Raw genomic sequence first — 23,945 nt, 5'->3', positions numbered from 1 at the left:
AGATAACCACAGTTATTTTAACCTCCTCTCACAGATCATGTTTTCTAGGGTCATCATAATTTCATTTTTTTTAAGCTATTCTTTCTAACAATTCCATATCCTTCTTGAACAGCAGTATTTCATAAATCAACCTAACAAAAGCTTTAATTTTAATAAAACACACACATACCTGATCCATACTTTCTGGAATGAATTCACCCTCACTGTTGATACTGGTGAAGGACCCATTTCGGGCCACCTGATGCAGCTCGTCTGGAATGTATCCTGGGGGAGGTGAACTCCGATCACGAGTATTAGAACCTTTTGAAAGAAAAGGGCTAGTCAGAGTCTCTTCACTAACCCAGAATCCAGGGGCTTTATTCAAGTGCTTCATAGGCACTGAGCCTGCCTGGATCACGTCTTGCTTTAGAGATTCCCCAAATGCCCATGCAATACAAGACTTACATATAGCATTTAAAATCTGTAATCCAGGAACTATGAAAAATTCAGGGCAGGGTTGCCTCCATGGCATTAAAAAGAGTTTTCATTATACAGGAACAGAAATATAATTCACCCGCACATCTAGCTGGGTAAATTTCTTCTTTTGAAACAAAACAAAAATCCAAACCCTTCCACCCATGTCAACTAATCCTTTCCAACTCTTGAAAATTTCAGTTTTTCTTTGTAGTATACTAACGTCTGCAAGAACATGAATACCTCTATTCATAATAAATGCATAATAAATTAATTAAATTGTCTGAAAAATTATTCATTAAACTCTCTAGTTTCATAATTAAATTTGGAAGTTAACCACACCAACTTTAGAACATGGATAGGCAAAAAGGTTATTTCAATGAGAAAATAAGTATCTTAAATGTTCACACATTAAGATTAAAAAATATGGGAGTCCTAAATTGAGCAAGGAAACTCACTGCCATATAAACAAACAGATTTTTCAGTAACTCATTCCTGTATCTGAAAATAAAGGGGAGTACTAACATCAACTTTCTAGGATACCCATCAGTTACCTCAATTAATTCTACATAGGTTTATTTACTTGTCATTTTTTTGGTTAATTTTCTGTACTCTCTCTCTCTATATATATTTAAACGACTTGTGACTTAAAATTCAAAATCCACTCTCCCGAGTGCAAACTCTACAGTATGACAAGTCACTGATGAGTAAGAAATTCAGAGTCTGTGTTGAGAACAAGATCTTCACAAAGAGACTATTACAAAAGAAAAGTTTTTACAATTAAGCTGTTGAAATATGTAGCTTACCTATTACAGACATCCGCCTTTTTCTGTCTGTCACACCAAACACTGTATTATCTAAGTCTTCCAGTGAGGGCAAGGGTTCCACTTTATTTACACTGGGTGACTGAAAATGCATACATATTACAAACTGCAATTATTACTTTATACTCCTGACAATGAAAATACTTTGCAAACTTTTAAAGGCTCTGTGCAACACATTCCTTTTTTCAAGCAGTTGAAAAGAAGCTTGTCAATTTATATCAAAATTAATCTATTTTAGTAGCTCATTCTTAATATTTAAAAAAATAATTTTCATTATTTTATCACTATTTATCATTATTTATCACTAGCATACAAATCCTATCAATGTCATGGCTGTGGTGTGATAGATAATACCAAAATAGCTCAGTAATTAGCCTATAGTCCACTGCTACTGTTTGCTACAACAAACATTTAATTTACAATAAAGGAGTGTCACCAGCATATGACTTAAAGAACAGTTCCAAATAGCTACAGTTACATAAAATTCTATGTGGTTCTCAAATTTGTATCACATCATCATCCTATTAAGGAACATTTTTCTAGCACTGTAGGGAAGGCATACAAAGAGAGAGGAACAGTATCTAGGAAAAAGTTAAAACCGAGTCAATACAAAATGCTAATACATGCTTAAAGTGAACTGAAGAAGCAATCAGTAATATTTTGAATTGGTAAAATGTCATCTTTAGGAAAAGATACAAATTATACTTCAATATAAAAACTGAGGAAAAAGACATTTAGCATGTCAACTCATACCTGTGTATTTCCATGTATTACAAGTAATATCTTGAGACTTTTCATATGAACACTACGGTCAAGCAGTTCAACAGCTTTGTCCAGGTCATCCTGTGTGGTTAATGGAATTAAAAGCTACAAAGAGGGGGGAAAAAAAAAAAAATAAAAAAAGATGTCTTAAACAGGACACAAGAAAGAAATGAGGAAGTCAAGTGCAGAGAAACAAATAAACTGATACTGTCTTTCCTTTCATTCCAAACAACTTGAAAATAAAATTTATTAAATGATGCCTCAAGTTACCACCAAAATGTCTGAAGTTCAACCTTAACTTTTCCTTCAGATGCCTTCAGTAGGTACAGCATGGTGCAACAAGTCTTCACAATGAAGGAGCAACCATTTTACACATGTACACCTTAATATCCTACAAGTTTCAGAGAAACATGTGCAACAGTGTCAGTGTATTTGCCAACACCTAAATTAATGCAAGTCTATAAGATAAATAATGTGCTTTATGCTCTATAAAATAGGACTTATTTTTATCTCACAATATTACAACTATATTTATTTGAAGTCGTATCACTAACAGAATTTCTCCATTGAATAACAGGATTTGTTAAGGAAGTTATCAGGCATGATGCGATCCACGTGGAACAACTGTAGTGCTCACTAGAATCTCCTTAGATCTAATTAATCACAATTAACTTGGCATACATATATCTTTAGAACAGAAAATGATATGCCGTTAAAGTACACTTGAGATCTGAATTCTATAACGATTAAAATTGGGCTTATGTTTCAGGAGTGTAAATTACAACTTCTGCTTGTAACAAAGGAACAGCGCAATATAGATTTTTTCAAAAGCTACTCTACTTGTAAACAGTCTCAGTGATGCTCAAATACAACATCAGTTGACATACAATACTTTCATACAAAAAGAAATGAAAATGAGGGATGAAGGTCTTGATAAAATGAAGAGTACGGTCATTTGTTAAGTGCAGTTTTAATGTTAATGACAGGTTATTACCACCACATTTCTGAAAGGTGATGGGATGATTTGCCAACTAGTGCAGAAGATGACAAGCAGAAAACCTGCTCAAATGTCTGAAAATCTGTCAGAGAAAGGAGCTGAGGCTAAAGCATCACGAATGGCCATTTCTTCTGACCTTCCTAACCTCCAAAAACCTTTTGTAGGAAATCTTCATTTTGAGGATCAGTTTCACAGAAGTGCCTGGTACTCACTACCTTAACCAACAAACAGCAATAACAGGCATTTTCTTCTGCAAAGATGCAGATTAGATACAGCAATTATGTTGTGCATAACCAAGCACAAAAATAATCCTACATACACTTTGCTGACTCAAGGCAAAAAAACAGAAGTAACTCCTAAGAATGGATCCTGCATCTGTAAATATACTTCCTATTACGAATTCCATCTCTACTGCTAAAGGAAAGCTGGAAGTAATCTTGATCAGGTGTAAGTGGCTTGACAGCACTACCACTGTTCCCAAGAAATCTTTGTGAACCAGCCACTTTAAGAGGAGCAACAGTTAAGCCTAGTTCTCCAATCCAAACATTACTAAATGCAACATTCTAGCAATTACCTAACAAGATTAATCCTTAAAGAAAAAAGTGTACAAGAAAGGATAAAAATGTTATTTCAAATTTACAAACATGACAAAGCTCAATGCGGTAAAGAGAATCCCAAAGTCATGCAACAGGACTGTGGCAGAACAGGAAGACAATTTACCCATTCCTGATCAAGTCTGAGACATGATTTATTAAGGTATGACTCTTCGCATAAAACATTTCATGCTTCTTCGGCCTATCCTAATTTAGACAAGCCTTACATATTTGAGAACACGCACGTTAGAAATCTGGGGTTTTGTCACGGGAGTAAGTTTTGTCACAGGAGTGGTTCTCACTGCTTATGAGAGCAAATTTCAGCCTTAAAATAATCAATGTACAAGTCACTGAGAATTTAGAAGACGCAGAATATTACCTCATTATTGCTGTAATGTAAATCCATAGTCTGTCCAAAAGCAACTTTAGCTTTAGCTGCAAGATCTTCAAGTTTAACAGGCCTTGGTAATTGCAGGATCCTGAAACACAATTTAAGTTATAAAGAATTTTTGTCCATTACTTACGAAAATCTGGCAACTCGTTGATGATCAACTAAGATCACTTAAGAGCGATCTTACAATTAAATTTATTACTAAAAAGACCGTAAGAGGCTATGCTTTATTCACTGTCCTCCATATTTTGAGTCATTAAAAAAAAAGACAGAAAAGCAGTGAAGAAGTTATAAGGGATAATCACACATAAAATTAGATCTCATTGTGACTATTTTACTTGCTTGCGTATGGCTTCTTTCTTAGCTTAATGCTTTGCATGCCTCCATTCCAGAGGCAAATTCTTAGAAACTTCTAAACTTTTCTACTTCAGAAAACTAAGACAATGGAGTACCATAGGCTGACAAGCATATCAGAAAGGAATTACTCTACAGTCCCCATTTTTTGGAAATCCAGTCGACTACCTCATCTGAGGAATGTAACTAAATGTCACCATCTTTACCATAATGAATTACACACTCAAACTGCTGAGTCCATCACTAACTGTGCTTCAAGTGTGCTTCTGTAAGAATGGTGCAGTTGTAGGTCAACAACTCAGATTTTCCTTTAACTGAATGTCTCGTCAAACCAAATAACCCAAAATGCCTGTACCTGACCTTTTGCTACAGAAAACTATTATTTGAGACACACCACCATTAAACAACAAAAAAAAAGCTTTTAGAAGTGACTAAGCTAGTGAGGTACATTCAATTCACATTCAAAAAAGAAACAGCACTCAAATTTTGCAAAGCAGAAAAATTAGCAAAGAATAACTGTCTCTTTTATCAGTGTTTCAATTGGTATCCTGGTTACGGAACAATATTTCTCACTGAAATGAGGCTAGAAGCCAGGCCACTTCCAATTAAAAATTATTTTGAAAAATAAAATCATGAAAAAAACCGCAAAACAAACTCAACACCAATTCTCACTGTAGTTAACGATTTCTTTAGCAAGCCTGGAACTCTGCCCATCACAGTGCACGTTCCTTGGTACAAAGTGCCACATTACTACCGAAAGAAACTCTGGAATCACTTCTTTTTTCCACTTCCCTTTTTAAAAAGTAGTGAGAAAGCCATTGCATAACTTATCTTTCTTGCATAATTTCATTAATTTATCTTTAGATCTACGTGCTCAGGCAACAAAAGTATTGTAACTCATGCTGAGCAATGAGCCTGGGCTGCCCAGTACCCCTGGGCAAGCAGGCTCAAGTTACTTGGGACAGTCTGAAACAGAGCTAGGCCCATCAGCATAAAAGCTTGGGAAAGGTATCTTTCCACACGCTTACTTTATGCTTGTATTCATATTGAATTGATTAACTTAGTCCACTGTGAACGTGAATTAAGATAAACTGCAAAAATGCACTGCCCGTGCAGACTGGCAGTGAGTAAACAGTTCTCTTTTAAATTCATGCTTCCACTTATTTCACAAGAAATTGCTAGGTAGAAGAGTCCTTAATTTTCAAAGCTTTTGAAAAGACTTATTTCCTCCAAATTACTTATAGCACTCAACCATGCAATGCTACATGTGACGTTCAGAAAAGTGAGAGAAAGAAGCTGAAGAAGGTTAATACCTAGGGAAATTACTGCTATTTTACTACCCCATGTAAAGAGAGGGCACATACTGTAATCAGCATGGATACACACTGATCTATTGCACACCACAATAAGGACTGCCCAAAAGTAGCATAGGTTTCATTTTGAAGCAATCTTTACTTAAGGAATTTACCATTTCTATTGACAAATAGCATGACCAGGATATTACTTCCTGCTTCATTAAGTATTTTCAAAGATCTTATTCTATAACCATTTCTCTGTAGGTACTGCTTTCAGAAAGAGACAGACAAAATGAGTTGTCCACAAACCACTTCTGCACGGAACTGTAGATCAACTTCTGTAAAAGCTTCTGAGCAGCCATCAGAGCAGAGAGATATAGAGGTAGATGTTTGTATACTTTAAGCATGTACATCATTCACCTCTCATACACCAAATGAAAATAAATTTTAATGGATTATTCAAAATTATCAATGAAAACAATCTAATTATAAAGTCTAATCAATTTTCCTATTACAGTTCTCAGATTGGTTCCTCCAAAGTACAATCCAACATTGAGTTTTAAGATCAAGGCTTCTTCCTCTGGGTGTTACAGTAACAATATGTTATCATGCATTTATTACGCACATGATACAGCAAAAAAATTATTTGCTGGTCTACTCATATTTGAGATCTATGCTAACGATTTAAGTAGTTGTTCTAGACTACAAACACGTATCTGAAGGGTAAACAAATGAAGGATATTACATGGGACATAGATACAGTAAGATAATTCTGCATTTATGCATACTTAGAGCCCACATTTTAAACAGATTAATTCTTAAATTGTGTTCATATCAAAATAAAATTTAAGCCCAAAGCAAATACACTCAGATATCTGAAACACTAACAATTTATTTGAAACTTTATAATAGGAGGCCAACAAAATTCTATAAATAATTAAAAGACAAGACTGTTTCCTGTGTTCCCACCTTACCTTTTTTCACCTCGATGTTCAAATTTGACTCTAACATCGTTCTGTAAGAAAAGAGATAAAAGAACCACTATTAGTTTGTTACTACCTCCTTTAATGAAGGCCATGAAATCCCATTCAGTAATCCTACACCAGAAGTAAAATCCTTAAGCAGTCCGTATTAATTTTCTGTCCTTTCTGATATACCAAGCATTTTAACAACGCACTTCAGCTGAGGTATCTGACAGAGGCTTAAAGTGTGTAAAAAAAATACAAAAAATTATTCTGAAGTACAATGAATGCTTCTGTAAGTAAACACATTATCTTCTATCAATATATTTGAATATTATAACAGATTCATCATTTCAAATTCAGCGTGGAACTGATTACCAAAGAATCCTCCATCATGAACAGGCAGGTAGACTTAGCTACCATAACAGGTTTTTATGTACACTTCAGAGCTGAGTGTTCCAAGCTTAAGAAACATATCTTGTTTCATAAGCATTACCATAGAAACCCACGTATGTAATTAAGCCAGCATTCACGCAATCAATTTCCCAATAACAAAGATACCTGTAAATATCTGCAGCTACATGGAAATAAAATTGTTTTGCAAAATAATAATTTTAAGAATCAAATTGTATTAGCAACTATTGCAGGGAAAAAAAAATGCATTCAACCACAGAGGTTATATCCAAATAACAATGTTGTATCTTCCAAAAGAATTACTTGATTCACAAGTGATTGCTTTCAAAATTAACAAATTTAAACAGAATGACAAACATGTATTTCCCCCTCACCACTACCACATTATACTCAGAAATGGCTCAACTATTTTTCTTCTAACTTTCTATGTATGTATTATATTCAGATCATTTTGGATCATATATGCACATTACTTGAATGTCTAAAGTCACAGCTCAGAAGTGAGTTATATGACACTAGCAAAGCACCGCTGTGTTATATACTGGACTCTTACAGCTTTTAAAGCACAGAGTGAAGAAGATGTAGCCATCAGTTTTTGACAATTTAAGAGCCAAATATATTCAAATACTTTGATCTTTAACGGGTTAAAACAAGACTGCACAAAATGAAGTTTCATGAAATATTGGACTGTCAATTAAGGATCCAATCAAATAAACATACAGTTAATTCAATAGGGCTATTACAACAATTTGGGTAAAAATCCACATGCTCTCCTAATCTCTCCATATAGTAGTTCAAACCTATCAACTAAGTATTTACTACTACTCCATCTGTGTTCAGTATCTGCAGAAAAAAAAAAAAAGAGTTGAAAAGAACTCACACTTCCAACACATGAACAAACAAAAAATTGAGGCCAAAGATGCGGTAAAGGAGCTTAAGTACGTTTCTGCTGTTGCACTGACATTCTTTAGTATGACATAGCTGACAACTGGGCAATCTAGTATACCTAGTATAATTCATTCTAAAGAAGCATTCCAAATAAGAGATGCTAGCACACCTTGATATTTTAAAATAGTCTAGTACCAATCAAATAATAATGACAACAACAACAATAATAATAAAAATCTACATACAGTGTCAAAACACCCCTATGATCTTCAATTTATCAGGATCGGAGTCATTTAAGCATACACTATGAACTGATCTGAAATGCCACCATTTCATTTTGCTGCTAATTTAAGACCATGAACAAAGAAAATAGCAGCACATGTGGGAGACTAATAGCTCATTCTGGTATGCTCACTGGTCTGGCAAGGAAAATAATTATGGAAGTCACAGCAGGACATTCCGTGTTCAGTAGGTTAGTAAGGATATTAAAAGATTACCTGTTTTTTAGGCGAAGATGACTTTGGTTTTCCTGTTTCTTGCTGGGGCAATACAGGACGACTGGCCTTATGAAGCACAGCCAAATCCTGCATGATTGAATTCAAAGCTTGCTGCTCATCTGCTCAGAGAAAAAGACAACAGAAGTGTAAGTGACTGTTACATTTGAAGTGCATTACTGTCTCATTTCACAATTAGGCAGGCATTATTCTAAAATCTAAAAGTCCATATTACACTTCAATACATAATTGCCAAACTAAAAAAAAAATTACTGCCATGTTGCAAACATTTTTATTTTATCATTAACAGTGCCTAAGGAAATAAACAGCTTAATCAGTAAACACACTTAAATGGCAGGTTTAAAAAACTGAAGTCATAGCAGAGATTGACAACTCTACAGAAATGCAGGCTGTATTAGTTAGAGAAGGGTGGGGGAAACAAAGTATAAAAAACCCCCCCCCTTTTTTTTTTTTTCCAATAACGTCCATGGATGAGATGCTTGCTAGAAATCACACTCCCTCCCACTCCCAATTTGTAAAATAAAGAAAAAGAAAAGCAAGTACTTTTGAATCATTTTTCCTCTGTCCTGAACAGGTACAGCCATGCACATAGGAAGCATACACAAACTCCTAGAGGAACATCTCCACTATTTGAGCATCTGCTGACAGCCCACAGAGTAATTTAAAACAAAACACCACAGAACTTTTCCAGGACTGCAAATGTAGGGTTTTTTAGAGCTTACAGGACTAATTCACAAAGAGAAACAGAAGCACTGAACCCAGGGGACAATTTAGGGGCAGGAGTGCTACGCAGCTTAGATTTCAAGTTCACACTAAATCCTAAATCCTGATGGATCTGCTGCAGCTGTGATGGCCTGAGGCCATGCTAGACAAGGTTTGCCCTGGAACTGGGATGCTCCTTTAGACATAAAAGCACTTAGGAGCTCAAAAGCCTGTACATCCATCACTAAGGGAAATTTATTTGTCACTAATATTTTGTATTAATTCCTTGCCACAGCAACAGTACTATACTCAACATGCATCTAGAATACTGGCTAACAACATTTATCTGCAAAGATGTTGATTGTATGCCTTCATACTACTTCACAATGGATATGTTTGTTGAAGATTTCATTGTCAAGTGCTGTGATTTATTAAGAACAGTATTTCTGAAACACGGAACTGAGAAAAACCCCAGCATTAAAAATCAGCAAACAAGCATTCCAGGTATTCAGCAATGATGAGAATTCCTTCACACTCTGTTCAAATATAACCAAATATATTTGTCATATCAGGAAATGATGGGATTTCAGTGTTCTAATTTAATAGATTCCTAACAGATGGTCTGAAAATGAGTAACTTTGATCATCACTCATGCTGTCATTATTTGTAACTCTACTAAGATATGCAAATCTATAAAAGCAAGAATATTTGATGGCAGAACTGAAGGCATTCTTGCAGCTCGCAGTTATTCCTTTCTCACACTAACACACACTTCAAAACTTGCCACAATTTAAAAGGTAAACTATTTTATTGTGTTATAGCCTATTCTAGTGCTCAGCGATAAAAAAAAAATTGTTCTTTTAGCAGTTGGTTAGAGGAGGTTTAATTCCCAGTGGTCACTAGGTAGCATATTTCATACAAAAGAAACCAAAGCATTATGGCAAAGCATCTAAAGTTTACTGAATATCCAATATGACTCAATAGTCATTTCTGTCACACAAAATGTTGGAGAATATCAGAAGTCTAAAGAGTGCTGTATTCCTAGATTCAGCTACTTTATTATTAAACATGAGGTTAGGAAAAAATAGCATAACAATAAAAGATAAACAGAAGAGATACAAAAACGTGTGTGGTTTGGTTGGTTGGTTTGTTGGGATTTTTGAGAGTGAGCACCGATAAGTGATTACAATAAAAACATGGTCAACTTACTAAAATGCACGTACAACTTGAAAAATCAACATCAAATTTAAAGGAATACAAGTGTGCTACATATTTAGAAAAACACAGTTATACCATCTACACAGTCCTGGCTTTGCACTGCAATGACACAAGACGATAAAATTCTCTAATATAGACTTTATGGGTTTTTTTTTCCCAGTAGCCATTACAATTTAGAGCACAGTAAATATTGCTCAGTACCCTAATACTATGAATCTCAACTTCCTATACTTGGATTTTTAAAGTTACCACATAGTGAGGGAAAAGTGCTGTATTCCAATGGAAAAAAAACAGAAGTATTCTGAATACTAGCAAAGCAGCTGAACACTGCCTTTCATGTAGACGTTACACTGAGTTACACAGCCAAAGCACACATTTCCTAGGAATGGTATTACATTAATGTTTTTTTGGTCTTCAATAGAAAAGTATCCAAATTAAATTTTTATATATATTACACACAGGACTTACCCATAATGGCAGTGAGCCTGAAAACTTGAACTTCAGGGAAATGGTTGCTTCATTAGCATTATTTTATTTCCTAAAACGCAAAACCAAAAATACACAATTATTGAAGTTGTCAAAGTATGTAAGACAGTCAACTCCTCATTGTTTATGGGCAGTTTTTCTAATATTCTACACATCAAATATGCATATAAACTACAAATAAGATTGCATATGTAGATACAACATGTGGAGAAAAGAAATATTGTCCCCAAAGCCTCACTGGGCTCTGAGCAACATATATAGACTTTCAGAAGACACAAAGCCCAAACTAAATATTATTCTAGGCTTAAGCTGATTTTAGACTCAATCTACACCCCCAAATGATGATTAATAGCTTAATTAACCATAACGCTCTGCTACATGGGATACCCACTACTCCAGATTATTAAGAACTGATTCTTTTTCTCTAGGTTCCTGTATCTGGTGTTCAAAGTTCTGTGTTCAGAACTACATATATATAGTTCATATATATATAAATATATATGAAACTCTCAGCGCAAATCAAGAGGCATCAATGCCTACTGATTATATAAACTAGAAAACTTCAATTGGTTAAGTTTTTTCATCATAATTCAAGTGCATTACACAGATATCCCAACACCCCTGAAAGCAAATGCCTCTGGAAGACAGTAGGTATTAACTTCTAATATACAATATACAAGTTATCCAGAAAAGCAGAAACATAGGGGGCACATTTGTGAACAAACCCTGTCTATCACAATATCCTGAATGTCGACCAATTGAAAAAAAGAATAATTAAGGACCAATTAAAATAATCTTTCTCCAAGATGCTATTATGGAGCTTAACAGCAAAAAACTAAAGACATATCCCTAAATAGACAATGAGATTTGTTGTAATACAGGCTACCACAGGAAGAATTCAGAATTTTTAATACAAGATCATAGAAGAAAACTCTCTAATTTCTTAAGCAGTCACTGCGACCAAGTAGGGAGAGCCTATTCCCTCCTCCCTTTTCCTGGCTGCAGCGGACCATCCATCCTTCTGACTGAGAGCCAAGAGATCTACCCTACTCTGATAAAACAGATGATATCCCTTCAAGTTCATTCAAGGAGCTACACCAACAGAGTATGACTCATTTTTTTTTCTTTTTTAAACAGAATTTGTTTTCTCATGGTTTAGTTCCTTACCAGTGTCAAATGACCCCTGATGCCAGCACAGGGCCACCTGTGGGAGTACATGGCTGAGAACAGAGGGGAGGAGGGCCAGCTCTTTCAGCACCAGCCAGTCAGGCTTCCTTGCTTGAATATTCTCCCCATTTTCTAGCTAACAACAAATTAATTACAATTTTTCAAAGGATTTCTGAGCATCTTCAGTTAGGCATCTAAGAGTTTCTGGCATCATGTCTCTTACATACTCGTTTCACGAAAACAGCCTTTTTAAGCAGCATTCATTTCACCAGTGGAACTAGAAAGCTTCAAGTACTTCTGGCATATTTTTCAGAACGAAATTTGGACTTGAGAGCCATATAAAGCTCTCTGCTGTATACTGCCTTTTACCCGCATATCAGATGACTCATCTACTATTTCCTATTTCAAGCTCCATAATAACCAAGAAGAGATGAGGCTTTTAAAGAAGATCCAGAGGTCCCGCTCTGCAATCAGAAACCAGCCCAGTTGAGAGAGCATGCAAGAGCACATTAGAACTAAAATAAAGCTGAAAATATGATTCAAGTGTATTCAGAGTTACATGCTCCCAAGTCTATGGACAGCCTCAAAACAGTACCTGAAACAGCTTCCAAGTGTTGTGGGAAAGAAACTCCTGTCTAGTGCTTTGTAAAGTATTAAAGCCTGCAAGAGCATGAGTATATCTGGCCTGGGCTGCCCACGGTCTCAAGACGCAACCCCAACTTTTACTACTGACATGGTCTCTAGCCTCTTGAAGCCACCACAGGGGGAGACAGAAAAATCTGTTTCAAAAAAATTAAAAAAGAAAAAGCTTCTGTTGCTCCATAACAGAAAAGGAAAACCGTGAAGATACAAAAGAAAGGGATTTGTACTAATCTTCAGAGAGGAAAACAGGGGCTGAATTTTCATTTATTTGCCGAATGATAGTAGCCAAGATCACTCAAAATAAGGGCAGAATCTTTGGGCCTTGCTCTCACACAAGATGCCAGGAGATCTGGTTTACTTAGTGAACTGGGATTACCTTTATAGCCTTAAATAACACAACTAACTTTCTTCCCCACGTCTGATTCTTTGCATCTTTTGCATCCCTAAGAGTCAAAAAAGCAAAACAGAGCATATATTCCATTATTTCCTACGCTATGTTTTTTTGTATCAGCAGTAGTCTTGGGGGATCTTCCAAAGAATTATTCACTAAAGTGCTAATAAATTTTTTTTTTAATTCTGTATTTGATCCAACTGTCTTAAAATGAGAGCTAGTGTCATTTTCATAAAATGTCTGATTTAATTAGCTGTCTTAATACATTAAACAAAAAAATGTGTTTCATGACTTTGGATGAAGTACTTTTGTAATACTTCCTTGTAAGCATTTCAAAGAAATACAAAAGTTCTGTGAGGCATTTTATATCTTCTGCCACACTTTAAGAAAACAAGAACAAGTTATATCTCCAAACAAAAACACCCCAGATGTTCTTCCTCAACCTAGCTGAAATAACCAAACTTGGAAGCTCAAGATATTTGAGCTACAGGGCTCATATAGGGCAGGCAAGCTTAAGATGATGAAACATCTTAGGAAACATCTTCTGCAAGTTCCTCCAGCTACAAGAATTCGTTCTTTAGTATTTATCTGTGGCATCTCTCATCAAAAGAACATAAGCTAATGAGTGAGCATCCATTTCTTTTCCCTTCCACTTCCTTCTTATTCCTTAGAAGGAAAAAAAAAAAGCCTAAAAAAATAAATTTCTCTGAATAACTTAGGGACTTCTCACCTTATCATCCCTTTTAACCAAAATTCTTTCTGTTCAAACATAAAGTATAATCACCAACTAAACAAGTCTTTTCGTTAGCATTTAGTGTCACCTCAAAAATAAGCTACCAACATTAAAATTTCAATTAAAGAGGTGACCCACATCAAATTTTATGAACACTTCACCTTTGTGAATTGAGAAAACACTTCTGTTTTTAACTGCTCATTTTCACAATGGACTATAACAACAGGGTGGTGGTGGGGAGAGAGTAAAAATGAGCTGACAAAAATCAAGATTTTTTTAATACAAAAAAATATACATTCAGTAGAAAAGGAAAAAAGCATACCCTAATCCATGGTTACAAGGTAGCATTAGCAAAACACACACACAGAGTAGATGACAATCCAGGACAAAAAGGAAGCGAAACAGAGAAAACTGGAACTCAGAGAAAGATTCAGGAGAAGCAAAGGCAGCAAAACACAAGAGCAGATGCAAAGGTTGAACAAGATTATGTCAAGGTCTTGCAGAGAAACACAAGCAGCTTGAATATGAATGTAATTAAAGAAAGGATGACAGAGAGTGAATTTAAAAAAGGTGATGATGTGATAAGAGTAGCAAACAAAGAAGAATATCCTAGCAACAGCATTTTGAATATAAGGGTGGAGAGATGCCGATTCATATTCATGATTCACTTCCTATCAGCCACCTTCCACAGAGCCTGGAAGTCTTTCAGAATCTGAGAAAGCCGCTGAAGGAACAAAATATCCAGGTGACTCTTGGAAATTGTTTTTATCTTTCTCATGGCAAATGAAACAAAGCCTAAGAGCAAATAAGTCATGCGGATGATAATCTAGCTGTTCAAATACTCTGTGCTAATTGTCCATATGCATACACTTCTCCTGTAATAAACGCAACAGGGTTAAGCTGCCTCTCAGTTACTAAGAGATAAAAGTACACGAACACCGGCATACATATTACATCGTCCCTCATGACTGACTTGGTCACATTCAAAAACTTGTAGGCTGGAAAAAAAAAAAGCTTTACCCTCACACAGTAGAGGAAGAAAGCAAGCAGATGCTATATGAGGTGAATATTTATTAAGTGAGCTAGAAAGGGTGTTTTAGTTCTGTGGAATATGGAGATATATAGCATGCAGAAATGAAATGGCTTCTACAGCATCCAACTTCATAACAGAAGTACAATTTTTACAGAGTAAAATTAGCTATGGCTACAATGAGAGCCATAAACTAATCATATGAGAACAGCAAAGGTAGTATGTAAGCACTTAAGAACATAAGCCAGCTTTCATGCTGCCTCATATGTTAAAAATCAAGAAAAAAAAATACAGTGCAGCAAACAATCTATCTTAGCCTGATTTTGTAAGGAATTCAGACTTATACAGTAACACTTCACCTACACAGAAAGGTGCCTTATACCTTTGGAGTCCAAACCTGTTCCAATAGTGGGGCAGGAATCTCAAGGATATCAATTCCCTACAAATTTTCACTAAAATAAATCAGTCCAAGGATACATAGTTCCCCATTCTTGCACCAAAGCAAAATGACACAGTGTGAACTCAAAAGAAGAAAGATGCACTATAATTATTCCAATCCCAGGTAAAGATTAAATTGGAGATTATATTATAGTAGGCATAAGCAAGTTAAACCAAGATGACAAGAAATCAAAATTTGCTAGCATTGCTATTCAGAGGCATACTTGTCTATAAGAAAATAGATAATACAAAGAACCAGGTAAACATGAAGAGTGAGTGTTCACAGGTAATTTTTCAGACTGTAGAATGGAAAATCAGAATATAAAGTAAGACTACAAAAATTTATTTCATAGCAAGAAGAATGAGCCATACAAAATGGTTTTACCCCCAAAATGTTACTTTTAAACAATCAAATGCTTGGTCTCACACAACCAACTCTTATAAATCACAGTAAGCAAGGCTGACAAAACCTCAAGTGATTACCTAGTCAAATACACCTACTTAACCTTTAACCAAAATAATGTGCAGCACTGCTCGTCATGTTTTTTTTATTTAAAATCAAATAAAAATAGTGTCTGTGAACAAGACAGCAAACAGTAATACCTAAATCTGAACTTCTGTAGAAGAATTTTTGATAGCTCAAAGCAATTGTTGGCATAAATGACAGGAACTTACATAGTGTGGTAAGCATAGAAGAAAATTCAGTATTGTTACAAGACATTAGCAGATATCTAAAAGAGGGTAAACTCCATAGAAACGAGTGTAAAAGAGAGGATTTTATATGGGCGTACACACAAATGAACACTGGACAAAAAGCCACCCTTTTCAAAGAATATGAAAGCAGCAGTAACACAAAATCATGAAGGACAGAAAAAAGATTAGCAAAGAGCAATAACAAGAAAAATATTTAAGCAGGTAACAGAAAGGTCTGTTAATAATTGGAGTCTAACCCATCAGATGTGAGCTCAGTTTTAGAAAAATTCAGATCTTTAACATATTGTAATAATACATAAGAAAAGGTATTCACAGGGGAAGTAGAAAAGGGAGAGAAAGATTAAATTAATCCAAATCAAAAGCCAATGACACGCTGATCAATTAAGGTAACACTTGGAAAACAAAACAAAAAAAAATAGGACTCAATGGGTCAAATTTGGAACATTAGAAATTAAGTTTAACTGGTGAATAAAACAGAAATATTCTTCCTGTCACAGTACTATGGGATCTTTTAAAATGAAAAGATATTGGAGGGGAATGAATGGATAAAAGTTTCTTAGGAAAAAAAGCTATTAAAACGTTTGATTCCAGCCACCTTTGCACACCTCAAGATCTTAAGGTCTGAAAGCCAGGGAGATATCTTGCCTTTCAACAGCACACCAGTAAGGGTATGAGCCACAGAGCAGTAATATTCTCCTCCTTAGTTCTTCCTCTGTTATATGCCCCCTTCTATTCTGAAGCACCTTCTTCCCCCCTTAATTTATCCCGATAGTGATAAATAGTGAGATTAATTGCACTGGACAGGATACACTGAGAGGGTCCACCTAGTCCTGCTGTGCTAGGAAAGACTGGCAAAACAGCAGAACCAATCAAGCTCTGCCAGCTGATGCCCCAGAGCAAGGAAAAGACACAATTTAGAGCAGCATCTCTCACAACCAGGGCAACAATTCAGGACTGACAACCTGTCCTGGACTCAGACAGAAACTGTATTCCCCTCTATTTTTTCCCCTTACTGCTTGCTTTTCCGTAGTTACCATCATTCAACAATTCTATCCTGAACAGCTGAACTAAACCCTTCTACCACTAGAATGACTGTTTGACAGAGTAAGGAACAAAAACACATCAAATACTTCTTTGCAGAAAGAGCATTTCTGGTTTACTTCCTGCAAAAGTACTTAGGTTTATTTTTCAAAATATTTTAAGTCTTGTTCTGACTGTATGTAGCTTACTCAGTATACTTCTAAACTTTGCCTTGAATTTCTCACTCTCTTGTCATTAAACCAGTTTATTCAGAACCCCAGGCTATTTTAACCTATTGTACAGAGAGCAAGCAATCTTAAACACACTACCAGCATAATAGGCTTCATAAAACAATAGCACCCAACTCATCCAAAGTTAACAGACGATTTTTTTTTTTAAATAAAAACATATTAAGGGGAAAAAAAGCCCTCAGATACACGTGTTTTACTGAATTTAGATGGTGAAATAGCAAGTGGTGATAAAAAACAGGAAGAAATAGCCAGCATCCATTTTTTGTTCTGGTTTTGAAAAAAATCAAGAGGATGTATCCAAACCACAGCACAGTGTTACTGGAATAGAAATTTCACCATCCACAACAACAAAGAGATACAATGCACTATTTGTAATATACTTCAGATCAAACACTTTAATTTAAAGGTCCAGGGACTTACAGGGGTCTAACTAAGACTCTTCACAAAATTAGTGGTTCAGTTTTCTGGACCACTCTTGCAAATATTTGGAAATACCTGGAAAACAAGAAGATTCTAGTGAATTGTAAATATTGTATAAATAACTGAGAAGGATAAAGGAAAGGATCAAAGAGCTACTGATTATTTACCTCCACATCAATAGAGAGTAAATATGTAATAATTATTGGTTTCTACCACTGAACAAAAAGCAAAAACACAGTAAATGCCTTGATTTCGAGGATTATTATTACTGCCAAGCAAAATAGGGCTTCTTGAAATGATTACAGATTAGTTAACAGAACCAACTACAGCAATTACCCTATTTAGGTTTTTCCAACTATTTGGCAAAATATCACATGGCGTTTTAATTATTTGCTTTAAAGTCTCAATTAACTAACAGGAAACTCAGTTGATGGATTAAAATAAAATATGTTGAGATCCATATTCCTATTTAGCAGAAAACATCAATGAACATGATTCCTAGTGCAACCTCCTACAGACCGGCAATGATCAGGTAGGCACGATGAGATACACAAATTACAGCTTAAGCAAATGACCTGAATTATGTTTAAAAACAGTCACAGTCCAACAAAATGTATTGCAATACAGTTAAATATTTTAAATACATATAATAGATCTTAGAGGTCTTTTCCAACCTCAATGATTCTATGATTCTAATAATTTATTGATATTTCCCCCCATTTAATATTAATTTTTATTGTGTTTAATAATTGTTTTTTTTAAGAGATGAGCTGCCTTCATGGTGCTAAAACTGACAGGACTGCTTTTTGAACTTTCATCCTCCCTGCAGCCAGGAGGGTACCACCCATAATTAGAAGTTGTATTTTATGTAAGTCTAAATATTGTGGTTTATTATGTTTATTCAATAACGTTTTTGCATTGAATGCATTTTGACATAAAGACAATCATTTAGGAAATTAGAAAAAGTTGCAGCTGCAAGATTGGACAGTCTTTTAGCAAGAGAATTCAGAAGAATTATTAAATCACAATGTATAATTATCTAACAAGTGCAATACAAAATTAAAGAGGGATAATGCAATCCTTGTGTGTACAAAAATGCAGTGTATGCAGAAGCCATCTTGCTTCTGTATACAACCTAGAGATACAGAAAGACTGCAGACAGCAAGTGTGGGATGGCTGAAGCATCAGTACCTTTATTGCTGTTACAGATGTATCAGGTATCTCTACAATGTGCAGACTTGAAATTTCTTAAACTGAAGATTTTAATATCTTCCTGGCAAGTAAAAAAAGTGAATTTATGTCTAATTTCGTACACAAGACCACACAGACTTACCTCATCTGTACAGCTACGGACATGATTTGGTATTTGTTTATTTTCTGAAAAGACTGGTTACTAGCTGTACTCCTTCCAGAGTTCAATTTAAAAACAAAAACAAAAACCACCAGACTTGCATAAAACACAACTTCTAATTATGGATGGTACCCTCCCAGTTACAGGGAGGATAAAACCTCAAAAAGCAGTGCTGTCAGTTCTAGCACCATAAATGCAGCTCATCTCTCAAAGTACTTTGACAAAAGACTTCAGAATGAACTGAAGGATCCAACATGTACAGTGACAAAAGTAAAATTTCATCCTACTCAGATTAAATCTTTAGTTCCTGCTGTTTTAAAAACTGTAAGTTGACACATTCATGTAACATTTATCAGCTTGATGAACAATGATCTTGACTCAAAAAAGTTAAAAAGAGCTGGAAGGTTTGAGAATGCAAGGACACCAGTTTAAGGATTATTCTCATAAAAATGCAAAGTAGCAGATAATCTAGCTCAAGATGTGTTTATAGCAAAATTATGCTTTGAGATAAATATCTTAACACTTACAGCAATATTCACAAAGAGTAACTGTAGTCTAGGAAAGCTAATCTCCCTACACTTCCTTTACAGTTGATAGGGAGAGATAAGCATATTTAGAGAGTTTCAAGACACTTCAATGCAAGTTTCCTGCTTTGAATGAACCTCTCCTTTCCAAATGGTATCAAGAGCCTCTGTTGGCTAACCCTTCATAAGCCCACTCCACTTCAAGTACACAAAAAAAGATAAGACTGTAATGGGCCTCAAACAGAAAAGCATCTACTTTCCTCAACAAGATCTCTTTCTTCACCTAATTCAAGTTTTACAGAACTTCCATTTCCTGTATCTGTTATTGCCTCAGCAGCAGCCAAAGCACTCTCTCTGACAGCTCATTTCTCGACCTAACTGAAGAATGACTTTGCTGATACATCAAACAAATCTGCCTTGAAAGTCATGATGCTTTCTTAAGATCTGTTCATGATTTCAAGGAAAAAAAAAAAAACTATTATGAAACAAACATATGCATTTTAAATTGAGGAAGGGCCACAACAGCTGAAACTTGCGGACAGATGCTGCAGTGACACCTTGCAAAATATTTTAGCCTTGCCAATTTTGCAACAGAACATACTGGCTAGAAATTGACTGGTCATACTCCTCTACTCTTATACGTATGAGACCAGATTTTCTCACAAAAGTATGTTAAAAAGTAATAGACACAGTTCACTGGGCTACAAATAACTGCATCACTGCCTCCAAATCACTCTGGTGTCTTGGAAATTTATCACCACCACCATGGTGGAAAGTCTCAGAGCATCACAACACTAAGAACAAATTCCTTACCATTAACTAAGCTATATGTTACACAAACAGATTAAAGCTATTTGCATCATAAAAATTACTCAGTATATTCAGATAACATTATAGCGCCTACAAATACACAGAGTAAAATACTTCTGGGATGTTTGTAACTTTTTCCTAATTTACTATCTTACGTGAACTAAGCAGCCCCATAAAAGGCTTCTCAAAGAAAACAGGTACATGAAATTTTAATCCTCAGAATCCCATGAAACATGCATTACCATGATTGTTACAATCTGATTTAGGTGCTTCTGTTTCTCTTTCTAAAAATCTCAGTGGCACTCGCAGCTCAGCACCTGCTGCTGTCATTCGGAGGCCTTCTGCTGAAGCTGTCATGAGTGGCACCAATGTTAGTTTTACTCCAAACGTATGACTGGCAAGTCAAAATATTTGTGAAGAAGGGCTAAAGGTGTTACAATGAAAACCATTCCCCACTACAAATGTAACTGCATGTCCCCTATCCAAGATCCTACAGAAGGAAAACTTACTTTTTTTTTTTGTATCACAGACAGTTCACAGCATATACCTTAAAAGAATACAGTATCTCTCTCTTCCTTGTGACAGAATTCAAGACCACCAGTTAAGCCAAAGAACTAATGGTACACGGTGAGCAAACTTACTCTTACCAGTACTACTGGTATTGGTGATTCCTGCAATCTTCACAACTTTAAGAATGGAAGACCGTGCTACAACCAGTGACAAATAAATGAAGTTTAAGAGTAACCATTCACTAGAAAAGTAAACCTACCACAAACCACTTATAATCTATGAACATTATTCTTTAAGCAAAAATAAAGTACATGAAACAAAAAGCAGGCTTCCAGCAGAAACTGAGTATTGTAAACAAATAGCGCATTTCAATTAATATATGAGAGCAGTTACATACAACTCATCAGTCAGATTTTGCTTTTGATAGCATACAGAAGAAAGCACATCCTTAAACACCAGTAACTAGTTCTATCCTTTTCAGTTCATCTTCCAGTTCTGTGACCATGATGGGTTGAAAGACAACTATTTCGGGAAATAAGCCAGAGAAATAAACCCATTCTCCATTTCTACAGCTAGTTTTAATATCTACCTTCAGGTGCTAAAACTGAGAAACTTTGTTTTTCCTCAGTATAACCATCACATTTGACAGCATCTTCCATTCAGAGCAAAACTCACTGATTTCACAGCTGCAGCTGTTTTAGTCATGACTGCAAATCACACTACTATCATTTCAAATCAAGTACCAAAAAAACCGAACACAACAATACACATGAACCTTTCTGATTAACATGATCTGCCTGGTATCTTGCTGTGACACCAGCAAGGACAGAATCTAATTCTCTAGGGACATTTTCATGTCTTCACTGTGAAGATATCTCAGTCTCATTTGCTATACATCTTCCAAATTTTGCAACAAATCAAGGAGGAATCCTCAGTGGACAGTCTTTGTTATATACTATCTTACTCATTCCTCAAAGCACAGTTCTTCCTGCACACTACGTAAGGCAGCAATACAATGAGGAAATCCAGAGTATGATAATAAAACTACGATTTTTCTCATCATCTTCTGCTACCTTGCTACCAAGTTTTCCTACCACATTAACACACCATCACCTGGAGCTTCTGCCTAAAATGCCTTTCCTGGCTCACACTCCAATCTTCCTAGTTCAATACCCCATGTGCTCTCTCCCCATCATAACTCAAATTAACTCTGTACATTCAGTCAGACATTTTTTCCATTATTTCTATCACCAATAATAAGCACATAAAATGCAGAAGAATCTCGTAATACACTAACATGGAATATTTAAGTAGGATAAGATGTTCATGAGCCATACAGATTTCCAGCACAGCGTAGAAAAAACAGTCCTGAATCAACCTCCAATTCAAGATTAAAACGTTCAACAAGGACAACAACAAAGAGCAATAAATTTAACCAGGGAGCCACAGGTATGGGTAGACTCAGACCTTTCACGCTTGGAACTGTACAGAGGGCTCAATAATACCACTGAGAAGATGGGCAAGTGTGTACTTAATACACATTAATGGCAACTGAGAGAACCTTGCATGTATGCATAGGTAACACATACTATGCAAAATCCAAAGATTTTTTTACCACACGCATAATATGATTGGACATCATTTTTGTAGCCAGCAGGTCTCACTGAGCAGGTCTAAATGGACAAACTTGTAAGTTTTTATCCATATTCAGTAGGCACTGTTTTTAAACTGGGTGACCCACATAGGCCAACACATTAAGATATTCCTAAGCTATCAAGTACACCAGCTCTTTTTCACTTTGTGCTTTGGTAACAACCTTTAGCTTCCTGTGAAACAGAAAAAAACGTAATTCAACTCAATCCCTCATAATAACATTTAAAGCAAAATGTGACAATAAAAACCTAGCTTTGTCAAAACACTCAAGAGTCAAATGCAAAGACATGAATTCAATGTATCCTCATAAGGTTTCCCTCTTGTATCTCCCATAGCACACCTCTCAGCAGCAGGTACCAAATCATTACAATGACACCTATGATGCTACATAATTATACTTTTCCCTCAACTGATAAAAATGTAAGAACCCTCATAAATACAGTTAATAAGGTAAACTAACTACAGACTCAAAAGTTGGGAGTGTATACCATTGGAAGCACTACTATGTACATGCCCACATCTAATCATCTTCTTTAGGACTACAGTTCTACTGCTAAGGTGGCATTTCTGTCAAGGGAGTAGTCCTGCTTGTCTACAGTAACTGCTGCTTTCCAGCTGAACCTCAGTGACAAGCAGGAGATCCAGAGGAAACAGATGATCAGCTGAAATGATGTATTTTACGTTTTAATTAACCATCAGGCTATCTAACTGATCTCACACTTCTACAGCACCAATACCAACACAAAGAAAGGAGCTAGAACTCGTGCTGGAACCACCCCTCTTGGCCACCGCAGAGATTTGGATCTTTTTAAAGTATCTTTTAAAAGACAAAATGTGTAATGCAGGGATTCCAGGGAACTACAAACAGTTAAGTATGACCTATAACAAATAAACTAGAAATAATGGGCATATGGATAATTATGATAGAGCAGGAAAAAGTAGATATGGCTGTTACAAAAAGAGATCCTCACTTTCAAATCTCTTGGTGCGCTCTGAACATGTGTAAAAGGAGCTGAACTCAGTCACTATCATGGTCTACTTGGATTTCCAGTGCTGGAAAATCTCACCAAAGGCCTTCTTGCAGTCACAGCATAAGAAAAAAGACAGGCCCTTGCATGGATAAATTGGTTAAAATACAGAAAATGTAGGACAGACATAGCTGGTGTTCTCATAAGGAAGGAGGATACCAGTGGGGCTCCACAAGAGTCAGTGTTGCTCAACATATTCTAAATTATCCGAGACACAGGAGCAAGGTGAAAAGTTTGCCGACACTACTGTGGCTATCAATATTATGCTATTCAGGAGAACAAGGAAAGGGTTGACTGCAGTAGAGGAGGTGGTCTTTATCAGACTAGGGGACTAAGCAATAATGCAGATGATAGCCAGCACAGATGAATGAAAGTAAAGCAAGTTGTGGGGCGGAGGGAGAGCAGCAGT

At 35.8% G+C, this 23,945-nt stretch overlaps 1 protein-coding gene across 1 annotated transcript in view; it reads right to left on the bottom strand.

The window, feature by feature from the left end:
• MAP3K2 (mitogen-activated protein kinase kinase kinase 2) overlaps window positions 1-10,908 on the bottom strand; it is a 36,551-nt gene extending 25,643 nt beyond the window's left edge. The window contains exons 1-7 of the mRNA XM_009274970.2: window positions 10,837-10,908; window positions 8,431-8,549; window positions 6,644-6,684; window positions 4,009-4,108; window positions 2,031-2,144; window positions 1,260-1,359; window positions 170-300 (exon numbers count right to left, since the gene is read on the bottom strand). Of these exons, the coding sequence (XP_009273245.1) occupies window positions 170-300; window positions 1,260-1,359; window positions 2,031-2,144; window positions 4,009-4,108; window positions 6,644-6,684; window positions 8,431-8,549; window positions 10,837-10,840 (609 nt within the window). The 5' untranslated portion in view covers window positions 10,841-10,908. The remainder of the gene's footprint in view (window positions 1-169; window positions 301-1,259; window positions 1,360-2,030; window positions 2,145-4,008; window positions 4,109-6,643; window positions 6,685-8,430; window positions 8,550-10,836) is intronic.
• Window positions 10,909-23,945: the final 13,037 nt, after the last annotated feature.

This window comes from Aptenodytes forsteri, unplaced genomic scaffold (assembly GCF_000699145.1).
Source record: "Aptenodytes forsteri isolate BGI_AS27 unplaced genomic scaffold, ASM69914v1 Scaffold255, whole genome shotgun sequence".
Taxonomy (NCBI): Eukaryota; Metazoa; Chordata; class Aves; order Sphenisciformes; family Spheniscidae; genus Aptenodytes; species Aptenodytes forsteri.
Note: the sequence above shows the minus strand (reverse complement) of the source record. Positions and strands in the feature narration are given on the sequence as shown.